Source organism: Pseudochaenichthys georgianus, chromosome 3 (assembly GCF_902827115.2).
Source record: "Pseudochaenichthys georgianus chromosome 3, fPseGeo1.2, whole genome shotgun sequence".
NCBI classification, from domain to species: Eukaryota; Metazoa; Chordata; class Actinopteri; order Perciformes; family Channichthyidae; genus Pseudochaenichthys; species Pseudochaenichthys georgianus.
In genome coordinates, this window is record NC_047505.1 from 38553839 (window position 1) to 38575833 (window position 21995).

The window sequence follows — 21995 nt, forward strand, 5'->3', positions numbered from 1 at the left end:
CCACTCTTACATTCACCAGCATCATCGTCTGTGCTGTTTTACTGGGGCAAGGATCCCCTGAGAAGACAGGTGAGTGCATCACCAACAATTTTGCTAAATAAAATATTTAGTTCTTTATTACAACATGTGTTTTTTACATGATGCTGGGTGTAAGCTGTCTCTACTGGGACTTTTTCAGAAGGAGGTAAAAAGAACCAGAGAGATGCCATTCTGAAGGAGATCCTTTCAAAATGGAGTGCAGGAAGTGGCTGGAATCCTCAAAAAGCTCCCCCAGAAACAAACGGTGAACAATCGATGCCCCCTTGGGTAAGGAATATCATGGGGGGCCTAAAGACACTTGGCCTCCTCCCCAGCAAGAACCTGCCTTCGTTGAACAAGCCATTTGACCGGCACCGTCTCTCGGGGTTCCTCTACAACATCTCTCTGTACCTCCAGGAGATGGGTGCTGAGCTGGAGGAGGCCCCCGCGGAGCCAGACGAGGAGCAGCTGTGGGAGAAAGTGCTGCATTACTTCCTGCAGTCTGAAGGCAGCGCTATACTGAACCAGTGGAACGACCAGGCGCCACCTCGACCCAGCATCAGAGTGCAGGACTGGTTTCTGTCCATGCGGGGCAGCCCTCACTGGGACTGGCTCCTGGGGCTGCTGCAGAGTCTCATCAGTCTATCGGAGCGGCAGCCCCAAAAGCCCCTGTTGTCTTTCCTATCGCAGAACTGGAGGACAGTGAGTGCTGTGTTTGAGGCTACACTTCAGGCTCTGCTCAGTGGCACCTACGGCCAGGCCAGTGCAGGCCTGCAGGGCTTCATCTGTGCTCTGAAGGGTCACAGTGACTGTGCCTTCAATGTCAGCTGGCTCCAGCAGCTGCTGCGCTTCCTAGAAACACGCAACTGGAAGCCTGTGGTGAGTCTACACCCAGCAGGGGAAGGTGCTGAACACAGTAGGAGCTCAAGTGCATTTGGACGATTTAAGCCCTTCAGCCTGCCCCCTGAGGCCATGAGGCAGGACGGGTTGTCTGGTCATGCATCTGTGGAAGACGCAGAGGAGGAAGATCCAGACTTCATACAAAGTTTCCTGCTTCAGGCGTTATCACGTTCAGGTGGAGGAGAGAGAGGGGGCCCCATGGCACAGAATAATCTGGCTCTGGTTCAGACTTTGGATGGGCTGCGGAGCGGCCTCCTACACAGGGTGGGTAGTTCTGTCTACAGTAACCTGAGGAAGAAAGTGTCACGAGTTACCATGGCACTGCTTGATGATGTCAGCAGCCTGGTGGACGTGCCGCAGCCCAACATTCGGGGCCGGTGCTCAGTCGGTGAGTATGTGGAGGAGTTTGCCCTCAAGAGTCTTGTGCAAAATCATAACAGAACTAAAAGTTATATTAGAGTTATATTATTACACTTCTCACACACATGTGATCATAGATTGATACATTTCTTACATTTCCGTGTCAATGGCAAAATCCTCATGATTGCAAAATTACAGCTCATTTCAACACTTCTAAACAAAATATTTTTAGAAGTAAAAAGAAGTTTAAAAGTAATCTCTTATGTCCTCGTAGGCAGGAGAGGAAAACAGAACGTGAACCTCATTCTTAAATTCACCAAATAACAAAACTAACAAATAAAGTCTGTCCTTCTCTGAAGTGGCATTCAATCTGCCGGTCTATAGGGATAATGATTATGTTCCTGAGTGTTAGTCTGTGTTTTACCCTTTTTTTCTCTGTAATTCACAAGTTCTATATCATAGAATAATTCATTAATTAGGAAAAGGCATCCTCCCATTTTAGCTTACATACATAAATGCTGCTGTAGTTAGATACACACACACACACACACGCACGCACGCACGCACGCACGCACGCACGCACGCACGCACGCACACACACACACACACACACACACACACACACACACATACACATACACATACACATATCTATATCATAACTGTATGCTTTGCTTCAAAGGATGGTTGTGGAAAAAGCCATGATACTTCAGACATTAACTAAATAAAATGCTGATTCAAACGTACAGAAGTAAATCATGCTTTATTTTGTGTTATTCACAGAGAAAAAAACAATGTAAAGAGCCTCATAAGTTTGGCCCCTGGTTTCACCTGAAAGAAGCAGAGACAATGACTGACACTGCTTTAAAATCTTTATAATCATCCCTGCCGGTGAAAGCATCTGTTGATAGCCCAGCTAATCTCTTTATCCTCCCATTGATGTCGGTAACATTATACCTCGGGCATTGTGAGCTGAGCAGGCATGGTCGTGTACTGCAGGAGCTCCCAGCTGCCCTTTACCACCGCTCATGTACTCTGATTATCTGTAAATACGTTCTTTTCTTTTGTCTTTTTGAAGGTGACCTGAGACAACTGATCTTATGGTGAGATATCTTTAGGAATATAACCTTTTGTGTAATTGAAGCCACATATTTGACTAAGCATAACAATTGTTTTTCCATTGTTCTGTTCACACCCATACAGGGGGATAAAACATAATGTGACGTGGAACACTCAGGCTTTGGGCGTTAGCTCCCAGGGTCTTCCAAGCTCACTGCCTTTCCTGTCCTGTCCCTCCACGGAAGGATATGAACAAAGATCACGACTAACACCGGCACACTCATCTCCAAAAACAGGCCCACCCTCACGAAAAATCCCAGATCAAAAACACCTTCACGACCTCCCTACCACACCTGAGCGCTCCCAGCCACAACAAGGCAGAAGAAGAGAAAGCAGCATCCAGCAGAGAGAAATGGAGTACTTCATCTCTATAGAAATCCTGGAGGCAGCGTGTAATGAATCCATCCCGGGGTTAACAGGCGTGTCCAACTTCACTGTGTTCCTCTACTGTAAACTATTTGAAGGGGAAAACGGGTCAGTTGATCCTGCTGAGGCCCACATGGGTCTCGACCTACATGCTACGTGCTCTGATGCAGCTTGGTACCTGTCTGCTGCTGAGGAGGACTTCCTCTGGGTTCATGTGTGCAGCGAGTACTTTGCCCATGAATTTAACAACACAGTCTGTGCCAACTCGTCTTTCTGGCTGCAGAGAGCACATCAGGTAATGATAAGAGATAAGATAGAGCTTTATTGTCTCCTTTAGGAGAAATTTGTCTTGGGCATCGAGATAATACACATGAAACATTCAGGTCAGTCAGTCATAGATACAGAACAGAGATCACATATCACATGGCAAAGAAACAAACAAGAAACATACTGGTACAGCACTTTCCCTATTGCACATATCCCTATTGCACATACATAATCAAATTGCACTTTCCCTATTGCATTCATACATAATCAAATATTGCACTTTTCCCTATTGTATTATACATAAATCAAATATTGCACCTTCCCTACTCTATTCATACACAAATCAATATTGCACTTTCCCTATTGCACCTATGCATAGTGTCCGTCAAATTGCACATATCCCTATTGTGTCCATACCTATTTACACACAATGCACTTTCCCTATTTAACCTTCTCGATTGCACAAACTACACTGTAAACATTGCACCTCCCAACAACTCCTAACACAGCATAATCACAATTGTTTCTGACTGTTCAGCAGCTTGATTGACAGCGGAACAAAGGAAAACTTATACCTGTTCAATTTACAGTTTGGTAATCTATACCTTCTGCAACTCAAACTCTCTATACAGGATGTGTTTGGGGTCGCATGTGATTTTACTGCCTTGCTTTCTCACCATCTCCTCAAATATCTCCTGAAGAGAGGATGGTGGAAGCATGCCAATTATCTTTCCAGCCCTTTTTATCAAGCTCTGGAGTTGTGATTTAGATTTAACTGACAAGTTACCAAACCATGTTGTAACGAGCCACCTTGTGATAAAGGTGTTCTGGGAAGTTACTATTACATATCTGTGGCACAGTTAGGGTCAGGGGTTATGTTAGGTGTGCTGAGAACATGCTCACTGTTAGGGAAGATTCTTTGAAATCATAGCTTTGCAGGCTACAAATGACTTCAGACTGAAATGATTTGAACTTCTCTAAAAGGGAGAAATCATGTTTGGTGAAAGCTAGAAAAAGATTTAAAAAAGATAACAAATAATTCACATGGTACTGCCAGCAAAAAAAGGTAACCCATTTGAGGTTTATCTCCAAAAATGCCACCTTGATCTCAGGGGATATACCCCCCAAAAATTGCCCACTACCAACATTAACATGCATCTTTTTAGACTATTCGATTGATTTGATTATCATTCCAGAAAGAACATATAATGTTGTGTACATTAATGGTCAAAGGGGTTCAGTTACAATAGAAAATTTAAAAAACATGTTCTTTCTTTAAAGACTCTATAATGTTTGTAGTTTCAGCACAAAACATGGCAACAATTTACTTCACTGCCCCAATACCACACTTGCTATGTATTGTTTTTCACTCATAATTTCTTCTACTTCATGTTTACTTATTATATCATTATTATTTGCAGGCTGCTTCTACAAAGGACTACCATGTTTTTAACCTGACGAGTATAGATGAACTGTGTGTGCAGCTGCCGAGTGAGGCAATAGAAAGCCCGGTCCTGGATGATGACTGTCTGGCTCAGCTGGGCAGCAGGTCGCTCAGTGCGCAGGCCTTCAGACACTGTTTCCTGCCCAACAACTCTGTCCTTATCTCAGCTCTGTGCGGGAGAGAGTCCCCGGACTCACGACAATCCCTGCCAGAGGAAAGCTGGGCCGCAGCGTACTGCTGGAAGATACTCAACATCTCCCATGAGGACAACTTTGAGGAGACTTGTCAGTACAACACGTGGGCTGTGCATCATTTCACCAACTCTACACTCCTGGAGCTCTGTGGGCAGACACAAGGATTGAGAGAGTACATTTGTCTAAATGTCACAATCTACAATACACTGTCAACATTAATCCCTCAGTTTGCTGATTTCTGTGCAGATCTGCAGGCGGAAATGGAGGGCAGGAAGTGCCTCCTGCAGAGGTTTTTTGAAATGCTCCCGGCGCCCTATGAGTTCGACACATCGCAGCTGTGTGTGGACCCGGCTCCTCTGCTGGTGGAAGCTCTGCACAAGCTCAGTGTGTGTGAGGTCGAGGGGGGGGAGCAGGAAGGGTTTTTAGTGGCGCTGGGATATGTGTTGAGGGTCCTAGACTTCATGGTAGGCCTCTCTTCGGGCCTGGATGAGGGGGAGAGAGAGGCGAGACAAGGTTTGGGTCAGGCCATCCTCCTCTCCAGTCTCCTTGACAACACACCCTGGGCCGCACTGCAGCCAGAAGCACAAAGGAGCATCCTTCACACCGTGGGAGTCTTCCTCCGCATGGAGCAGAACGCCACTCTCAAAGAGGACCTACTGAGCTGCTTCAGTGTAAGATAGCTTACACACACACACACACACACACACACACACACACACACACACACACACACACACACACACACACACACACACACACACACACACACACACACACACACACACACACACACACACACACACACACACACACACACACACACACACACACACACACACACACACACACACACACACACACACACACACACACACACACACACACACACACACACACACACACACACACACACACACACACGAAGCAAAGAGTAACTTGTTTTTTCTGTTACATCAGCCCGTCCTATGGGACCTCATCCAGCGGGACGACAACTCGTCTGCCCTGAGGTTCCTGCTGCAGGTACTGGCCTGTGCAGCTACGGTCCCATTGAACCTACACAACATTTCAGCTACCTGAACTTTATATTTAGATGAATCTCTTTATCTTTCCAGGAGTACCTCCAAATGCCCAGAGACAGCATCCGCACTCTTGTGATGTCTGCAGAAAAAGATGCTGTAAAGAGATTCATCTCCCACATGCATCAGAGCTGGGACCAGCTGCAAGTTGAGACCGACCAGGTTTGTCCTCAAACTCTGAAAAAAAAATGTATATGGACAGCTCAACCTAAAATGTTATCGACAAAATTATACCTCTAACCCGCAGTGCTATTTATCAAACCTCAAAAAAACTAAATATAGTTTTTCAGGATCTTGACCATAAGACATGAAGTGCCATTTAGTTCCATTATATTCATAAGAGAAGGTACAATACTTTACAACTTGCAACAATCAATCCAGATTAAATAATAGCATCACTGGTAAGAGAAAGAATGTCTTTTTTATTTTGTGGCAAATTGTGAAGTTGAAACCTTTTGTGCAGGTCACTTTATTCCCTCAGTTTAGAGGGATGCTCTATTGCCTTTTCTTTGCTCTTTCTGTTCTAAACAAATCCATTTCACGGCCCATGCATATTAAAGAGGGCCAAATTGAATGCACATCAGTTTGTGTCCCGCTCTTTTGTTTTCTCTGCCAGGCGTCTCAAAAAGAGTTGCAGGCCATGGAAACAATGACCGCTGCTTTCATCCATAAATTCCCCCGAGTGACCCCTGAATTGTTCGTGGACATGTCTCAGTTCATCCCCTTCATGTCTGTTTCTGATATCATGAGCTTCCCAGCATCCCTGATAGTCAACGACAGCGTGTGAGTCACTGAGATAAGAAATAGTTGCGTTCATTTTTTATTTATCTTACTCTTTTAGTGCTTACAGATTCTGTGTTGCTCTTTAGGTTGACAGCCATTCGTGACCACAGCTCCGGGATGAAGTCGCTGCAGAAAAAAGCCTTTGTGAAGAGACTCCTGCAGTCCAGTGTGGTTGGGGATGTCCCAACATGGCCACCATACTTTCTCAGTTCAATCCTCCCACTTTTGCCTTACCTCCCAGTCAGTCATTTTCAGCAGCTGACAACCAAACAGGTTGGCTCTCTTTCACAGTTCGCAGACATGGTCAGACGATAAGTCAATTATTGTTAATATTAAATATGAACAAGGGAGAATCAAATGCTCCTGGAGAGGGGCATACAAGGAAAAAAGAAAATAATAAGCCATTGCCTTCATAGATCTCACTCCAGTTGTGGAAGATGTGGCAGTGCTCTCCACCTTCATTACATTAAACCATCACTCAGTGGAGAACTTATTTAGATTCTTTACTTAACCAAATAGCTACTTACACACTTTAAAAATACTTTGTTACCAATACAATTGCTGCATTAAGAATGTTACTTAAGAACAAGTTTGTTTGGAATAGCAGATGATGTTTTAAAATATAGAAAGATAGCAGAACATTGTCACATTTGAGAAGCTGGAACTATTATTTAATACAACATGTTTTTCTCAATGTACTAATCGTTCCAGCTCTGTATTCACTTTTGTTGATAATTTATAGCGAAACTTATACAACTTGTTTTTTATAAGCATTTGTATGTGTTGTATGTACGAATCAGAATTCGTGGAGAAACTAGTAAATTAAATATTTTTATGCTTTATTTCCGTCTAGCTTACTCCTCTGCTAGAGTTGCTAGGCAACAGCAGTCTGGATGGTGTAAGGGGGCGCCATGTGCTGCGGACGCTCTTCAGCAAGAGGAATAATTTTACACGTGATGACATACCGAGGTAAGACCCAGAAACTCTCTCTCTAGTCTCGCTCTTTCTAGAGTGCCAAAACCAAAGTGCCAAAACCAAAGAGCCAAAACCAAAGTGCCATCCCATGTGTGTTGCAGGTTAGGAGTGCTTGCCTGTTACCTGGATCCAGGGGAGCTGGGATCATTTCTCCAGGACTCGGCTGTGTCCTCGGCTCTCTGGCAGCAGCTGGCTCAGTGCATGTCCAAAGGGTTGGTCAGCACCAGCGGCAGGGTGAGCAGCAACTGTTCATGAGTCCAATACATCAAATCTGCTTTAAAACAACGTCCTCAATACTGACTATGTCTGTTAAACTATGTTTCGTGGTCAGCTGTCCTCTTGGTTGATACCCGCTGCTGAAGCCCTGAACGTCAGCAGCATGGCCCCTCGGGAGCTCTTGGCCCTCAGCGGTCTGTTTCCTCAGTTAGGAACTTCCTTCCTGCTGTCGCTCCCCTCACAGCAACTTCTGGAAATCCTCTCACAACCAGGATCACACAGTTACTCCCCAGCACAGGTCAGCAGGGATATACTTTTCATTTTTCATGTGGCTTCTTGTCATGTTTTAGTATTAGTCAGGTCAAACGTGCTTTACAGAGTGTTTGAAGAAATGCAGGAATGTTCAAATAGACATACATCAGAGAATATTAACAAAGACATATTATTAATACAATCAGAGTGCCACAGCATTCAATTTACAACAATGAAAGTTACACACAAATAAAGAGCAGAATGTTGTTGTGCTACTCTTAATGATGAAACTGTTTAGGCTTTGGAAATCATTTGATTGGGTGATAACGTTTTGGGTCAAATAAATGTTTGATTTCCATAAAAATGATTACATTTGGTTAACAAATCAAAAAAGCATTTTCTCTAAGATACTACATGGATCTAAGATTCAGCCTTGACTGTTACATGTACTGTGAGGGTTTTCTCAGAACTGCAGACAATGCTTGCCAAATTTCTAGTGAAAGAAGATGATAATGTGTGAGATATGTGACCTTTACACGATAACATTTCTATATCGATGTTTGAATATCTCTTCATTTTTAATGTTCCCAGGCTTTTCAAATATTATCCAAAATATCACAGAACACCACTGTAAGTACACAGCTTTCCAATTATATATGCTGCATTTCAGCCCACTGCACTTTCATCAGTGTGTTTCTCTCCCTGGCAGCTCACTGTAGACCAACTGTGCAGACTGAGGCCGTTATTCTCGGGTCTCTCCCCCGCTGTGCTCAGAGACCTCCAGTGGCCTGAGATCAGTGAAGCTGCCCACTGTCAGTGCTGGAGGACCATGCTAATTGAGCTTAAACCCGGACATAGAGCCATGCTATACAATGCAATGCAGGAGGTGACGCTGCTAATATCTGTACAACACTTCTCTTAACTTTTCATCCCTCCTTATAATTAGCTTTGGCTCGTCTGTTGTCACATGAGGATTAGATTGACAATAGAGGTGGTAAGGTTAATTGCCTTCCTGACAGATACATCTCACAGGGCAAATATGACATTAAGTTAATTAAAAAAACATTGGACTAATTATCTAGCTAATTTGGTTTTCCAGGAAGTGTTCATTTGATCCACATATGTCGTCCTTTTTTATGTTTACTTTAAAGGCTTCTTGGTTTAAATTCACCTTCTTGTATTGTTGTGTGAGTTAACAGGCTCTTCACAGAGACTCGCAGAACATCACTCAGCAGGTGAACTGCCTTCTACCATGGCTCCCTCTGAGGAAGCTGACAGAAACTTTAAATGGGGAAACAGTTCTGAGAGATGTTGGCCGGTACAGAGACGTGCGCTGGTCGCCACAGCAGGTGTGCACTTTAACCTACCTTTGTGTGCTGTTTCACACTGCATTGATACAACAGCAATGGGTTGGCGGTTCTCTGACTAAAGAAGAAAATGTTACCAGCTTCGGTTCCATCAATCTGCAACTCGTTAGATATGCTTCAGGTGAGCCTTTCAGGATATTAATACTCCCCACGCATCAGCTGCCATCAAGCGAATTAGTTTGGATGTAATACAATGATGTAGAGGAGTGTAGTATAAATTAATAATGGCTTCCTTAAAGGGATTTTGTCACAGCCAAGAGTATATTTCACCTCCTGTTCCCGGCCTAACAAGACCGGAGTCAAATCAATAAAGTTTGCCCTTTTCAGTGAGTGGCTGCATCGCAGTATACTGTGACACTTAATATACAACCAAAAGTTACATCAGTGATGTAAAACCTATGTTGAATTTAAACCCAGACTACATTTTTGCTGTGCAGCTGGAGATGGATTTTAAGCAAACCAAAAGTTGGAGACATGTTTCCACAGAGATACTTTTTGTTATACCTAGGGGCACAACTCATGTCACAGAAGCAGTACACAATCACAACCACCCTGAACAAAGAATAGAGCACAGAAACACACATTAACAACACAAATAAAACAAGAGTTACAATAAAAAAGTGTTGCTTTTAAATATGTGCATACAATGTGCAAACGTTTGTATGGTGTGCAAAATTAGTTATGAGGTTGTTTATCGATGAACAATTCTTCATCCACTCTTGAGTCCAGACTGAGGCATTAGAGGAAAGTGTTGTGGAAAGGGTTCATCCTTTAGAAACATGTATTGGATAATGCTGGCTTGTATGGGAGGGTTATGGGATCATTACAAAAATGTGTGAACAATATTATATATTTTCTTTGTCGTGACAGGCTCAGCTTCTGTTCAAAAAGATCCATACATTTAAAAACATTACCCACAAGATGGTGAGGTAAGTTGGATGAATTGCACCAGATCCTTGAGATCATTGGTGTTAATCATGATGTGTTTGAACTTGCAAATTGAACACATTTCCAGGTGTGATACTCATCCAATAAGCAATTTAAATACAACTTATCTTTTTACTTTTAGGAATCTGGGTAATATTGCCAGTGGCATGAGTTGTGACTTTTTGAGGCTTTGGATCAACGATACAGATTTTGCAGAGCTGCTTCAGTTTGTGAGTGAGCTCCCTGGAGGCGTGAGACCGGCTCTGGTGAGGAACAAACTCTTCAGCACCTCTCAAAGTCTTTATTATAGTCTCTGATACGTAGCCATGACGATGAAAGTCTTTATTATAGTCTCTGATACGTAGCCATGATTCATGAATGTGCTGTTTTCACATATCAAATGACAATATTATGTTCTGTCTGTGTTTCCAGAGAAAATGTATTGTAGAAGAACTGAGGAAACAACCTGAGCTCGACCTCAGTGCTTTGAGCTCTGAGTTTGCTGTAACTTTACCGTATGTATCTCTTTTTAAAACATAAATATTTCACCGTTTTGCCAAAATAACTGCTTTAACACTTCTGCTCTGTTCTATTTCAGCGTGACAATGATAGAGGATCTCTCTAATGTATCCTTCAGAGCCATTCTGGACCACATTCAGGCACACTTTGAGGATTTCCTCAGACTGCCATATTACAAGCAGACAAATTTGGCAGAGAAGGCCGTAACTGAGCTGGTAAACACAAACAAAACCCATACAAATACTGCATTCATCATCTGCATATCTTTAGATGATGTGCAGGAGTTGACACATTTCTTCAAATAGAAAAGTGATCAGAAACCATGCTGCATGTAATCTATTAACATCCTTATGTTGGAACAGAAATCCTTAATTAACCTCAGGGTATTTAAGATGATAAACTGGCACCATGAGCATTCAGAACAAATGCTATTTTTGGTGAAAGGAAATTAGCGCTTGCCTCTGTGATGGTGACTCATGTATTTGGTTTGTTTAAACAAACTGATGTGGCAGAAAGACCACACAGCATTTGTTTTTTTTCAGGCTATTTCAAGAAAGCACACACGAACAGACACAAGCAGAGAACAGATGGAGACAGAGATTCAGAATATAACCTGCTTCATCCTCTCAACAGCATGTCACACCAGTGAAGTCATATCAGTGTGAAATCCCTGTAATCCAGCCCTACTGACAGTGTGGTGCTCTGCAGGGCTCTGTTCAGGCTCAGGGGGAGATTGATGGCTCCACTCTGGACGTCCTCGGGCCTTTACTGCCTTTCCTGGACCGGGACAGTTTGGCTCTGGTAGACAGAGCAGCTGTGGCTCTGCGGCTCGAGGAGATGAGAAGTTTCTGCCTTCCTAAAGAGACTCTGAGAGAAATGAGTGCCCTGCTCACAAAGAAAGACCTGCTCGGGTAAAAACACTCCTCATGTCCTGGTTATAACACCTGGGTCAATAAAATGTTAAGATATTGATTTCAAAAATTATTTTAAAATAGTGAGTTATAATAGCAACAGCTATCTGAAAATGTGATGGTTGTGACACCTATGTCAAAAGTATGTTAGTGGCTCATTTCAAAAGATTTCAAAGATATAATTTTTGGTTGCATCATATATTTTCTAGACATCTTTTCTAAAAACATATAGACATTTATATTTTGATGGTGCACGATGACACGTTAAAATATATCTAAGTTATTACAGTTCATCTTTAGGTAAACATAAATGTATGTAGTAAAGTTTCATGGTAATCCACCAAAAAGTCATTGGGATGTGTCAGTCTGAAACAAAGTGATGGACTGACAGGGAGTCCCATCCATAGAACCGTACAAATCATAAATAAGTGAAAGCAAGTATTCGGTTTATACCTTTTGATTCCTATCCTCTAAAATACATGAAATTCCATATAGAAAACTTGCTTGTAAGACATGGTTTGCATACATCTGCAGTGATAGTAAGATATGTGTACTCATTGCCAGGGAGCCGTCTAAATGGCAGGTTGGGGATGTGGAACATTTGGGCCGGCTGGTGTTTTCTCTCTCCACAAAGCAGCTTAACTCCATCCCTCTGGTAGGCACCTAAAAGCATCAACCCAGGGAATTAATGAATCTTAACTGCTTTTCTAAGACACGGCCTGATCATATGTGTGTTCCCCTGTGCAGACAGTGTTGAATACAGACACAGTGGAGCAGGTGCTGGAGGGCCAAAGTCTCTGGGAGGACAGTGTGGTGGGCGGAGTCTGTGTTGCTCAGTGTGTGGACCAGCAGCGGCAGAAACTGAAGACTCAGAGTCTCATTCGAGGGATTGTCAAAGCTCGGAGCAGGAGGGCCAAAGGTTCTCTGAATATTTTCTATCTAAGCTGCCGTGATACTGTGGCTTATGTTTGGTGTAAGTTTTAACAGAGTGTTAAATTCACTGCCGTCTCTTTGTGCAGTGCCAGTCCCAAGCTGTGCAGACATCAGAGGGACGTTTCCTTCAGTTTGGACCTCCACTCAGCTCAGCCGTATGTCACAGCAGGATCTGAATCAGTGCGTAGAAGTTTTTGCTCAGGATGCTTCTCTCAGCTCTGAGCAACGCCGAGCACTCTGGGTGAAACTCAGACAGGTCAGTAAAACTGTGAAAGCCCACAGGAGGTTTAGAATGTCTCAAATATATTTCTTCACCCAAGCATTATATTTATTGTTTTCTTTATAAACGCCCTAAGGCTGAATCAGCCCATTTCTCACCCCCGCCCCACTACCACCACACATCCCCTATAATCCATCCAACCAGTATTTTCTCTTGAGTATATAACTATTCTAAGAAAAGAAATAAAAAAAACCAGGGGAAAATAAGAAATTACATTCCGGGAATTAAAAGCCCTTGTGAATAATTTTTGTGCGGGATAAAACAACAACAGCAATAATAAATACAAAGAAACAAATGAAACAGACGTAATTCAGAAATGTTAGAAAATAAACCCAACTATTTTAAACTCACCTGATTTCTCCTTCAGGTTATACATAGTCTTTTAATGTTGTATACATGACACTTCTTAATTCGTCCATCTAGCAACTGTAGGTAGATGTTCATCTTTGTTGTGTTTTTTCACATCATCACCTTTCCCCCTCGCGGTATACAGTAGATATTGTTCCCATCAGGCCAATCTGAGTACAGTATAAGTACACATTCTAATTCCACACTGTTAAAACACTAGGTTACAGGTAAAAGCGCTGCATTGAAAATGTTACTCAAATAATGTAACATGTGACCAATATTTTAGCCTACATTGTATTATCAGATTAAGAGCCCAAAGTGACACCTTCAGTGTTTTGTCCACCAACAGTCCAGACCTCATAATTATGTAAACACATGTAATTGTGGTGTTGGTGTGATTCTGCTTTCTTCAGTCTCTTCCTGGCTAGTAGTTGCCAACCATGAGAGAGATTACAACAGAGTAAAACGTTTTAACATCAACATAATCTGTGGTTGAAACATGTTGTGGTTCTTCACTCACTGCAGTCCTTCGGTCCGGTGAGAGAGCTGGGGGGGGATCAGGTGCTCGCTCTGGGCCCGCTGGTGACTGAGATGGGAGACAGAGAGCTGCACGACGCCAACCTCACAGACCAGGGAGTGTTGGCACATCTGGGGACACTGACACACTGGAGCCCAAAGAAGGTATAGTATTTAACATTCTGATGTACAACTGGAAGTAACGGGAATTATCTCCTCATAAACACTTTGGTATTATTCGTATGTGTTTAATGTTTCTATCTGTGTTTTTGTTTAAAGATGAGAGCGTTGATTTTAGGTGTGATGCGGAAACGAAAACTGAAAGTGGAGCAGTTAACAGCTCTTGATCTGGCAACGTTTGGCCATCTGATGTGTGGCCTGTATCCCTCAGAGATCAGAAGATTGAGCGCCTATAACCTCAGGTCAGTCCCATACCTAAAGTATGTAAAGTAAAGTATGTAAAGTAGGTAAATGGTTAGTGGTAAATGGACTGAATTTATATAGCACTTTTCCATTCTTTACGACCACTCAAAGTGCTTTTACAAATACAAGTCAGCATTCCCCGGTTCACACAGAGGCAGAGGCCGCCATACAAGGTGCCATCTGCATGGGGAACAATTTACAAGACCAACAAGACCAAATAACACGCAATAAAAGAAAGATCACACTCAGCAATATGTAGTCAAAAATAATTGTAACATATATACAATACAGGTAAATGGCATCAAAACAAAGATGAACATATACCCAGTGCTAAAATCTTAAAAAATACATTTACTAAAGTACTGCACAGGTATTTATTTATATATTTATTTCCATTTGAGGCTATTTTCTATTATATGATTCTGCAGAATGAGTACATTTACTTATTATACTTTAATTACATTTGAATGCTTACACTTTTCTACTTGAATGCAGGACTTTAACAGAGTACTTAAACACTAAGTATGTCTGTTATCCTTAATAAGTGATCTGAGTACGTCCACCACATACAGTCTAAAGATGTTGACGAATACTGCACTTACACAACACTACTGAGCAGCATTGATAAAAAAGTATAAATCCTTTAAATTCTATAACAGAATTAGTTGCTTTAGGTTTCAGAGGGACATACATTGATTTCACATCCACCTGCCTATAGTTGTTAAACAACAGGAGGCTTGTGTGCATTTCTTAGAAGCACAATACTCATAAAACATTCTGCATACCCAGAGGAGGATAAAGTATCCTATCCCGGCGATATCCGTAATGAGCTACCTCCGTGCATTACCACAGCATCTGGCACTATATCGGACAGGGCTACTATGCTCAATTGCTTTAATGAGCATTTTGTGTCCTGTGGTTCTCTATTTGATTCTGTCACTAACTCTGCTTCTGTGAACACTACAGTATGTGACTCTGAAAAACGTGTGTTGGAAAACCCTTTTAGTTTTACCCCTTTTACTGTTGATGTTGTTCGTGAAGCTTTAACGAAGCTAGATCCTAAGAAACCGGCTGGCCCGGACAACGTAGAATCTTTTTAAAGATAGCTGCAGATTGTATTGCTCCACCTCTCACTACTCTTTTTAACCTCTCCCTCAGCACTAACACAATTCCAAAATTGTGGAAGTCAGCGTATGTCCTGCCTTTGCTAAAAGGAGGGGAGGCCACCTTATTAAATAACTATAGGCCAATCACTAAGTTGTCAGTTCTGGCTAAGGTTCTTGAACGCTTAGTGAGTGAACAGGTAAAGGTGTTTTTATGTACAGATGACATCCTGTCTAAACATCAGTCAGGCTTCAGAAAGCAACACAGCACCATCACTGCCACAATGAAAGTGGTGAATGATGTGGCGAGTATTTTAGATAATAAGCAGAGTTGTGCAGCTCTATTTATTGACCTTTCAAAAGCGTTTGACACCGTCGATCATCACATTTTAAAGCAGAGGCTAGCCAGTATAGGCATGTCCAGCCATGCAGTGGGGTGGTTTGTAAACTACCTCTCTGAAAGGTCCCAATGTGTTCATTTTGATGGGCTGTCTTCTGAGTGGTTGAACATTGCAAATGGTGTTCCCCAAGGTTCTGTTTTAGGTCCACTTTTATTCTCCATCTACATCAACAGTTTAGGTGAAAATGTGGATGAAGCTACATTTGTATGCGGATGATACCGTGATGTACTGTGCAGGTCCCTCCATTAAAGAGGCTGGTGTTAAATTACAGGCTGTTTTTAACATTATTCAGACTCAGCTCTCTGAACCAAAGCTTCTTTTAAATGTGGATAAAACTAAGGTAATGCTCTTTTCTAAAGCTAAAAAGACACCAGAGCCTGTTTTAGATATTGTAACTACGCAAGGAATAAAACTTGAAGTGCAGCTCCTCTGTCTTGGAATAGTCTGCAAATGAAATGGAAACTGAACAATCTGGTGACACTAAATGTTTTTAAAGCTCGGTTGGATGCTACTCAATCGGAAGCTATTGGTACCTGTTTATGTGGATAATTATGTAAATGATGCTGTATGATGTCCTTTTGTTGTTCTATTTATGTTTTTATGTTTCATGTGGAACTTCTTGAGCAGGTCTCCCTTGAAAAAGAGATCAATGATCTCAATGGGATTTATCTGTATAAATAAAGGTTTGAAATGAAAATGAAAGTGCTAAATCGTTTTCTCACACTGCAGTCTGGCTGCTCTGTTCCTGCGGGAGACGTCCCTGCCGTGCACGGAGCAGCAGATGGAGGCGTTGACAAGCCGCTTGTCCAGACCTGAGGCCTTTGGTCCACTCAGTGCTTGGGGACCAGAAGTTTTCACGGAAATTGGGACAATAGCAGGTACAATGGAACATAATATCCTTCGGGTATGAACGTTTTTGTGATAAACCTTTTCTTAAATTGTTTTAAGTGAGGAGGGTGCAAGCAGGAAACGACAGCTCCTGGATGGAAAGTTGCAATTAAAAATATCCCTGAGCGTATACAAGTTTCGACAAATGTTTATACTACCTGTGATTTTACAACAAGAAGATTATTTTCTGACTAAACATTGTTTGTGTCTCTGTCCAGTGGGCCTGGAGGACATGGTGCTGTCAGCTCTGGTACAAGAACAGGTGGAGGGAATCTCACCTGGAGCCATCGCCCTGATGTCCCCGAGAAAAATGGCAGTGAGTGTGAACCACGATTCTATGGCTAATTAATTCAAGCTAAACTACAAGACACTCAATAGCTTCATTATAAAGGTATATTAATTACATGTTTATTGCACTAATGGCAAATATCTCATACTTTTAAGATATGACATTTTACTTCAACAACAATCAAAGCCTTATAAAAGTGTCAAAGAAATGAATCAATAACTTTTTTGACTTGTTACATTAGGAAAAATAGGGGTATTTAAAACAAATAAATGACGTTTTGATTTTATTTTGCTGTTGTGGGGAAAAAAGTACTTAAATTCTTGAAATAACTAAAAGTATAAATCTACTGTATCACTGAGAAAATACTCCACCACAAATAAAAACCTTACCCAAGTATACATTTGAAGTATTACCAGCAAAGTGCACTTAAAGTTTCAAAAGTAAAAGTGTTATTTCCATATCTATAAATTAACCTTTGTCTTTGTTTTATGTATCTTCTCTCTTTTTTTGGCAAACTAATTATACTAATTTGTATATTGGATGTTTGGGAGGAAGACAAAGTCAGAACAGAAAGGGATTTTTTAAAGAGGTGCTGGATCCTTTACACAATATTATCAAGAGTGTATTTTGGCATGATTTAAATAATAAATATCAAAGTTATTGTTAATACCAGTATATCCCAACACCTCTAATAGGTTCATAAGTGGCTCCTCTCGAATGACAGTATCGTGTGTGTGTGTGTGTGTGTGTGTGTGTGTGTGTGTGTGTGTGTGTGTGTGTGTGTGTGTGTGTGTGTGTGTGTGTGTGTGTGTGTGTGTGTGTGTGTGTGTGTGTGTTTGACAGGTGGTGTTCAGTGCTGTTCAGATGTCGTGGCTGAGTGCGGAGCAGGCGTGGGCCGTCTCCGAGGAGCAGTGGGCAGAGCTGGACACCGAGCAGAGGCACGCTGTCGGCCTCGCAAGATATGAAGGAGACGTACTGCTGGAGCTGAGAGGTGTGTCTTTAAAAAAAACATTAGGAGGATCAAATGTATTTTTAATAACCTCCTTCATAATGAGGTTGTCTTGTTTACTTGATGAAATGTTTGTGAGTGTATATCTTTTATATAAGTTGTTTGCACTCACAGGTTTTTACGAGGTGTAAATAAGGTGATAATAAATGCTGTGTTTCTGCTTCCACAGGGAGAAACTCGGCTCCAGCAGCAGACAGCTTCTCTATCCGCTCACTGGCTCTGTGCCTCTTGTTATGGCAACTCATTTAACAAGCTGGAATGAGAGTAATTGTCCCTTGACCTCCCTTGGTAACAACATATTTGTACTTCAAATAAATATTTGGAACTGTTCTGTTTCCTTTGTGAGTTGTTTCTTTAATTTACATCACTCTTAATTGTGCTCTGCTGCACATATTTCTCTTTTATTGCAGCTATCCGCGCAGCTCCTCTGTCTTGGAATAGTCTGCAAATTAAATGGAAACTGAACAATCTGGTGCCACTAAAGGTTTTTAAAGCTCGGTTGGATGCTACTCAATCGGAAGCTACCTGTTTATGTGGATAATTTTGTAAATGATGCTGTATGATGTCCTTTTGTTGTTCTATTTATGTTTTTATGTTTCATGTGGAACTACTTGAGCAGGTCTCCCTTGGAAAAGAGATCAATGATCTCAATGGGATTTTATCTGTATAAATAAAGGTTTGAAATGAAATGAAATGAGAATAGATAAGTGTATGAGATGGTTCTATATTTAATATTCTTTTGATAGAACAATTATAGGAAACAATGCAATAATACATGTTTGTGTGACAGAGAACAGGGCTTTTGAAACGTTACATCATGTGTAGTCAAACAAACACTTGAGATTGTATTTTATTGAACTAAACAAAATGTCCCTTTACCTACAGACACTATGGGATGATAAACGACATTTTAAATCTTTCTCACATTTATTTCTAACATGATGAAGCACTAACTACCTGAAACTCTTGAAGTGCAATACATATCCTTTCTCGTAGTGTCTTCTATACTTCCTGTATGTTTGTAGCAAATATGTCATCTCCTCTGAGAGATTATGTAATGATTGCTATATTTAGAGTACAAACTGAGATAACATGCATCTGTTTTTTAGCATTAAAAACGTCACGAGGGGATAGATTAAGTATCAGAACTGTTATAGACTGCCAATCTATAAATCTGATGATTTACTAATCCCTCCTGATGCCCCTACATGCAGACATAATGTGCTTTCCATGTTTTGAGAACTGCGACACTGTGACTGGACTTTAAGTGACAGCACTAGTCAAGTTACAACTGCTACAGTTTGTCTATTTGTCTGTAAACAAAAATCTAAATTAAAAACACAAATGTTTGCTCTTACTGTAAGTAATTAACTGGGAAAGTCTCATGGTGGTATCTATTAGTGTTTATCCTATTTTCATTGTGATATATTTTTGTTCCATTTTTAACCTGAAACGTTGATGATTAAACAGCGCCCTTTGGTTTATGTGCGTGAATGAAAGAGGTCAGATTACCAATCAGGCAAAGCAAGCAACTGCCCCGAGACATTGGGAACCAAAAAAGCCCCCTAGGTTCACTGCCTGTTCATTCTTCTTTTTCAATTCTTTTGTTATAGAATCTGACCCACTAAAGTACTATACCTATAAGGGCAGGAGGGAAATATTAGCACATGTTGTGTTGTACAGGGGCTCCATATGAAAATGTAATTGTTGTTAACTGTTGAACCAATAAGCAGTTATTGGCCTCACATGTCTTATTTTCAATTATTAGTTTTAGCACTGTATGGCCTTACAGTATTAGTTCCAGTTGAATAATTACAGAAAATGAGAGGATAGAGAGAGGGGGAGAGAGAGAGAGGGAGAGAGAAGATGCGGAACCAGGGATGTTGCGGTTCATGGTTGACGGCGAGGGCAGCCCCCTAGTGCATATTTCCAATCAAGTTTGGTTTAATTTAATTATCACAAACTCTGACACACAGAAAACCTGGGACCAGATTAATTTGCTATATGGGGGCATGCATGGGACACAACCCTCTTAATATTTAGAAGATGACCAATAAAAACATGACGTTTTATTTTGACAACCTGTATATATGCTCAATGCAACCATTAAATGCCTAATCTGTGATGCTCAGTAACACATAGTTAAAAGTAAATATGTGAAAGCAGGATAGAATTTATTATTTTAATCTTAGGCCAAAGTAACTGGTCTGAGAATACACTGTGATGGCAACAGCGACTGTGCAGTGAGGGTCCGAAATTCATTAAATTCAATTTTGAATTGTCACCTGTAAATAAAGACATTCCTAGCATGAATTGATGCAGAAAAAGCTCAAATTAGAGCATCAAAATCAACAATCCAACTCCCCTCCTTCCCCCCTTGTTGCCCCTTTACTAGCAAAAACTGTTTTCTCAATAAAGATGGCATTTTCTGGCATCATCCTGTGCATCTATCAAGTGTTTCCATCTGTGTTCCCATCCATCTGGGAATAAATGATGCGGAGGAGGGTGCAGTTCCGTGGCTGGCCGGCAGGTGGAGGTGTCGCCGCGCCGCTGTCCGCTAGGAGGTGTTGCTCCAACGGCTCCACTTTGTCCGTGGCCGTGACGTATTTCCTGGGGCTTGCACGGACCACTCAGCGGTACACCGGAGGGGTATCATGACTATTTATAACCAGCAATTCACTCTTATCAATTTTTCAACCGCTTAGCCGAGCGGTCGTCGGTCCTAACACCGCGGGGGGAGACAACAACACGCCGAGGTCGAACATGATGTAAAAGGGGGTAAGTTAAGCGGATTGTAAGTTGTGCTGGAGCTTGTGATTGTACTTGTTTGGGGCTGCGTGGTCGGTGAGTTTGTCTCCGGTACCACAGAGACCCTGGCACCGGGCAGGACAGGGAGGCATTGGGGTCTTATTGATCCCGGTTTGCTGTCAGTGTTTGTGGGATCGGGAAGGAGGGCAACTCGCTCCCAGAGGTGACGTCGACTGCGTCCGGTTCTCCTGTGGTTGTGCCTGCGAGGAATGTGTGTCTGTGCTCCTCGGTAGGGAGTAGTAAAATGTGAGGTCGGAAATGCTCTTCAGGGGTGGATGAGAGGAAAAGGGGGAGGCACCTGTGAGCACCGCGGTGTCAAGTTAATCACAGCGCGGTGCAGTTTCAGACATATTTGTCCAGCGGAGGAGTTATCATCCTTGGATCAGCTCCAGCCGCCGCTTCGGGCTAAATAATGACTACGTGTTGTTGTCACGGATTCATCAACGCGTGAGGTGAGTCAACCGAGGGCAAGCTCAACACGTTACCCCGATCAGCTGATGCATTTAAACATCTTAACTTTCATAAACATTCACGTGTTGTGGCGTTACAGGCCGGAGAAGTTTTCCTCCTTCCTGCAGTTAATCTCTGCTCCACATAACTATGTCCTTTCTGACAAAAACAGGACGTGTTGCTGTTTACACGGGCACACTTTACACTTAATATCTTGTGTATCAGCGAGTATGAAGGCTGTGGCTTTACGACTGAACTTTGACACAAGGAGTAATCGATGCGTTGTTGGGTTAGACTGGGCTGGCTTGTTGTTTTCTACATTTTATAACTTCCTGTGAAACATGGACCTGAGCTTTAGCCATTTCACAGAAATAAGTGTGCTTCATTTTGGAAACTGAGCGTCTAGTGTTGTCTGTGCTTCCAATAAGCCCGACACTGTAATACCTCTCCAGTGAAGCAATACTAAGCTACTGATCATTATGAATAAACACTTAAGCAATGTTGATGACATCGTTGCATGCACTTACATGTAGGCTACCAAATGAGAACAAAGCATCTCAAAAAGATAATGCCCATTGTTCTGAAGTAAGTGACTGCTTCCTTCTACTGTGTGATACAATTGTTTAGTAGGGTGTTAAAGTTGATGCCTGAAATACAAGCCTCTTAACTAAATGCATGTACTAGTTGTTAACTTAACTTATAAATTGAGATTGTGTGAGATGTATCTGTGTAGTAGAAAGTATTCTGGAAGTTATTTGTTAATGCAGAACATGCTGCATACATCTGCACAAGTTCAGGCTTCAACCAAAGATTATTTTAATTGTGGAAAATGTTGTTCAACCCGAAGATATTG

The 21995-nt window shown here is 41.8% G+C and overlaps 2 protein-coding genes across 3 annotated transcripts in view; both read left to right on the forward strand.

Annotated features, from left to right (window-relative positions):
• Window positions 1-990: 990 nt before the first annotated feature.
• Window positions 991-18402, forward strand: LOC117441774 (stereocilin-like). The gene is made up of 29 exons (XM_034077794.2): window positions 991-1306; window positions 2357-2381; window positions 2482-3058; window positions 4452-5339; window positions 5626-5688; window positions 5781-5906; window positions 6361-6527; window positions 6614-6800; window positions 7381-7496; window positions 7604-7736; window positions 7834-8016; window positions 8562-8600; window positions 8680-8856; window positions 9170-9319; window positions 10208-10266; window positions 10407-10530; window positions 10697-10779; window positions 10863-10998; window positions 11492-11694; window positions 12259-12349; window positions 12442-12613; window positions 12714-12883; window positions 13781-13936; window positions 14051-14193; window positions 16428-16576; window positions 16805-16902; window positions 17719-17866; window positions 18054-18172; window positions 18295-18402. The coding sequence occupies exons 1-28, from the start codon at window positions 991-993 to the stop codon at window positions 18131-18133; spliced, it is 4959 nt and encodes a 1652-aa protein (XP_033933685.1). The 3' UTR covers window positions 18134-18172; window positions 18295-18402.
• Window positions 18403-20511: 2109 nt separating this feature from the next.
• The window catches only part of furina (furin (paired basic amino acid cleaving enzyme) a), an 86334-nt gene continuing 84850 nt past the window's right edge, over window positions 20512-21995 (forward strand). The window contains exon 1 of one of the 2 annotated variants that reach the window (XM_034112349.2): window positions 20512-20662. The gene's annotated coding sequence lies outside the window, so the exon portion shown is untranslated. Of the gene's footprint in view, window positions 20663-21037; window positions 21145-21995 lie in introns of those variants that run through there. The other variant, XM_034112367.2, reaches the window with a different exon arrangement.

Coding starts and splice junctions, on each gene's coding strand:
- LOC117441774 (XM_034077794.2), top strand. CDS start 991: ATGAGGCAGGACGGGTTGTCTGGTCATGCATCTGTGGAAGACGCAGAG. Junction 9,320..10,207: donor TGCGCTGGTCGCCACAGCAG/GTGTGCACTTTA, acceptor TTGTCGTGACAG/GCTCAGCTTCTGTTCAAAAA. Junction 10,531..10,696: donor GAGGCGTGAGACCGGCTCTG/GTGAGGAACAAA, acceptor CTGTGTTTCCAG/AGAAAATGTATTGTAGAAGA.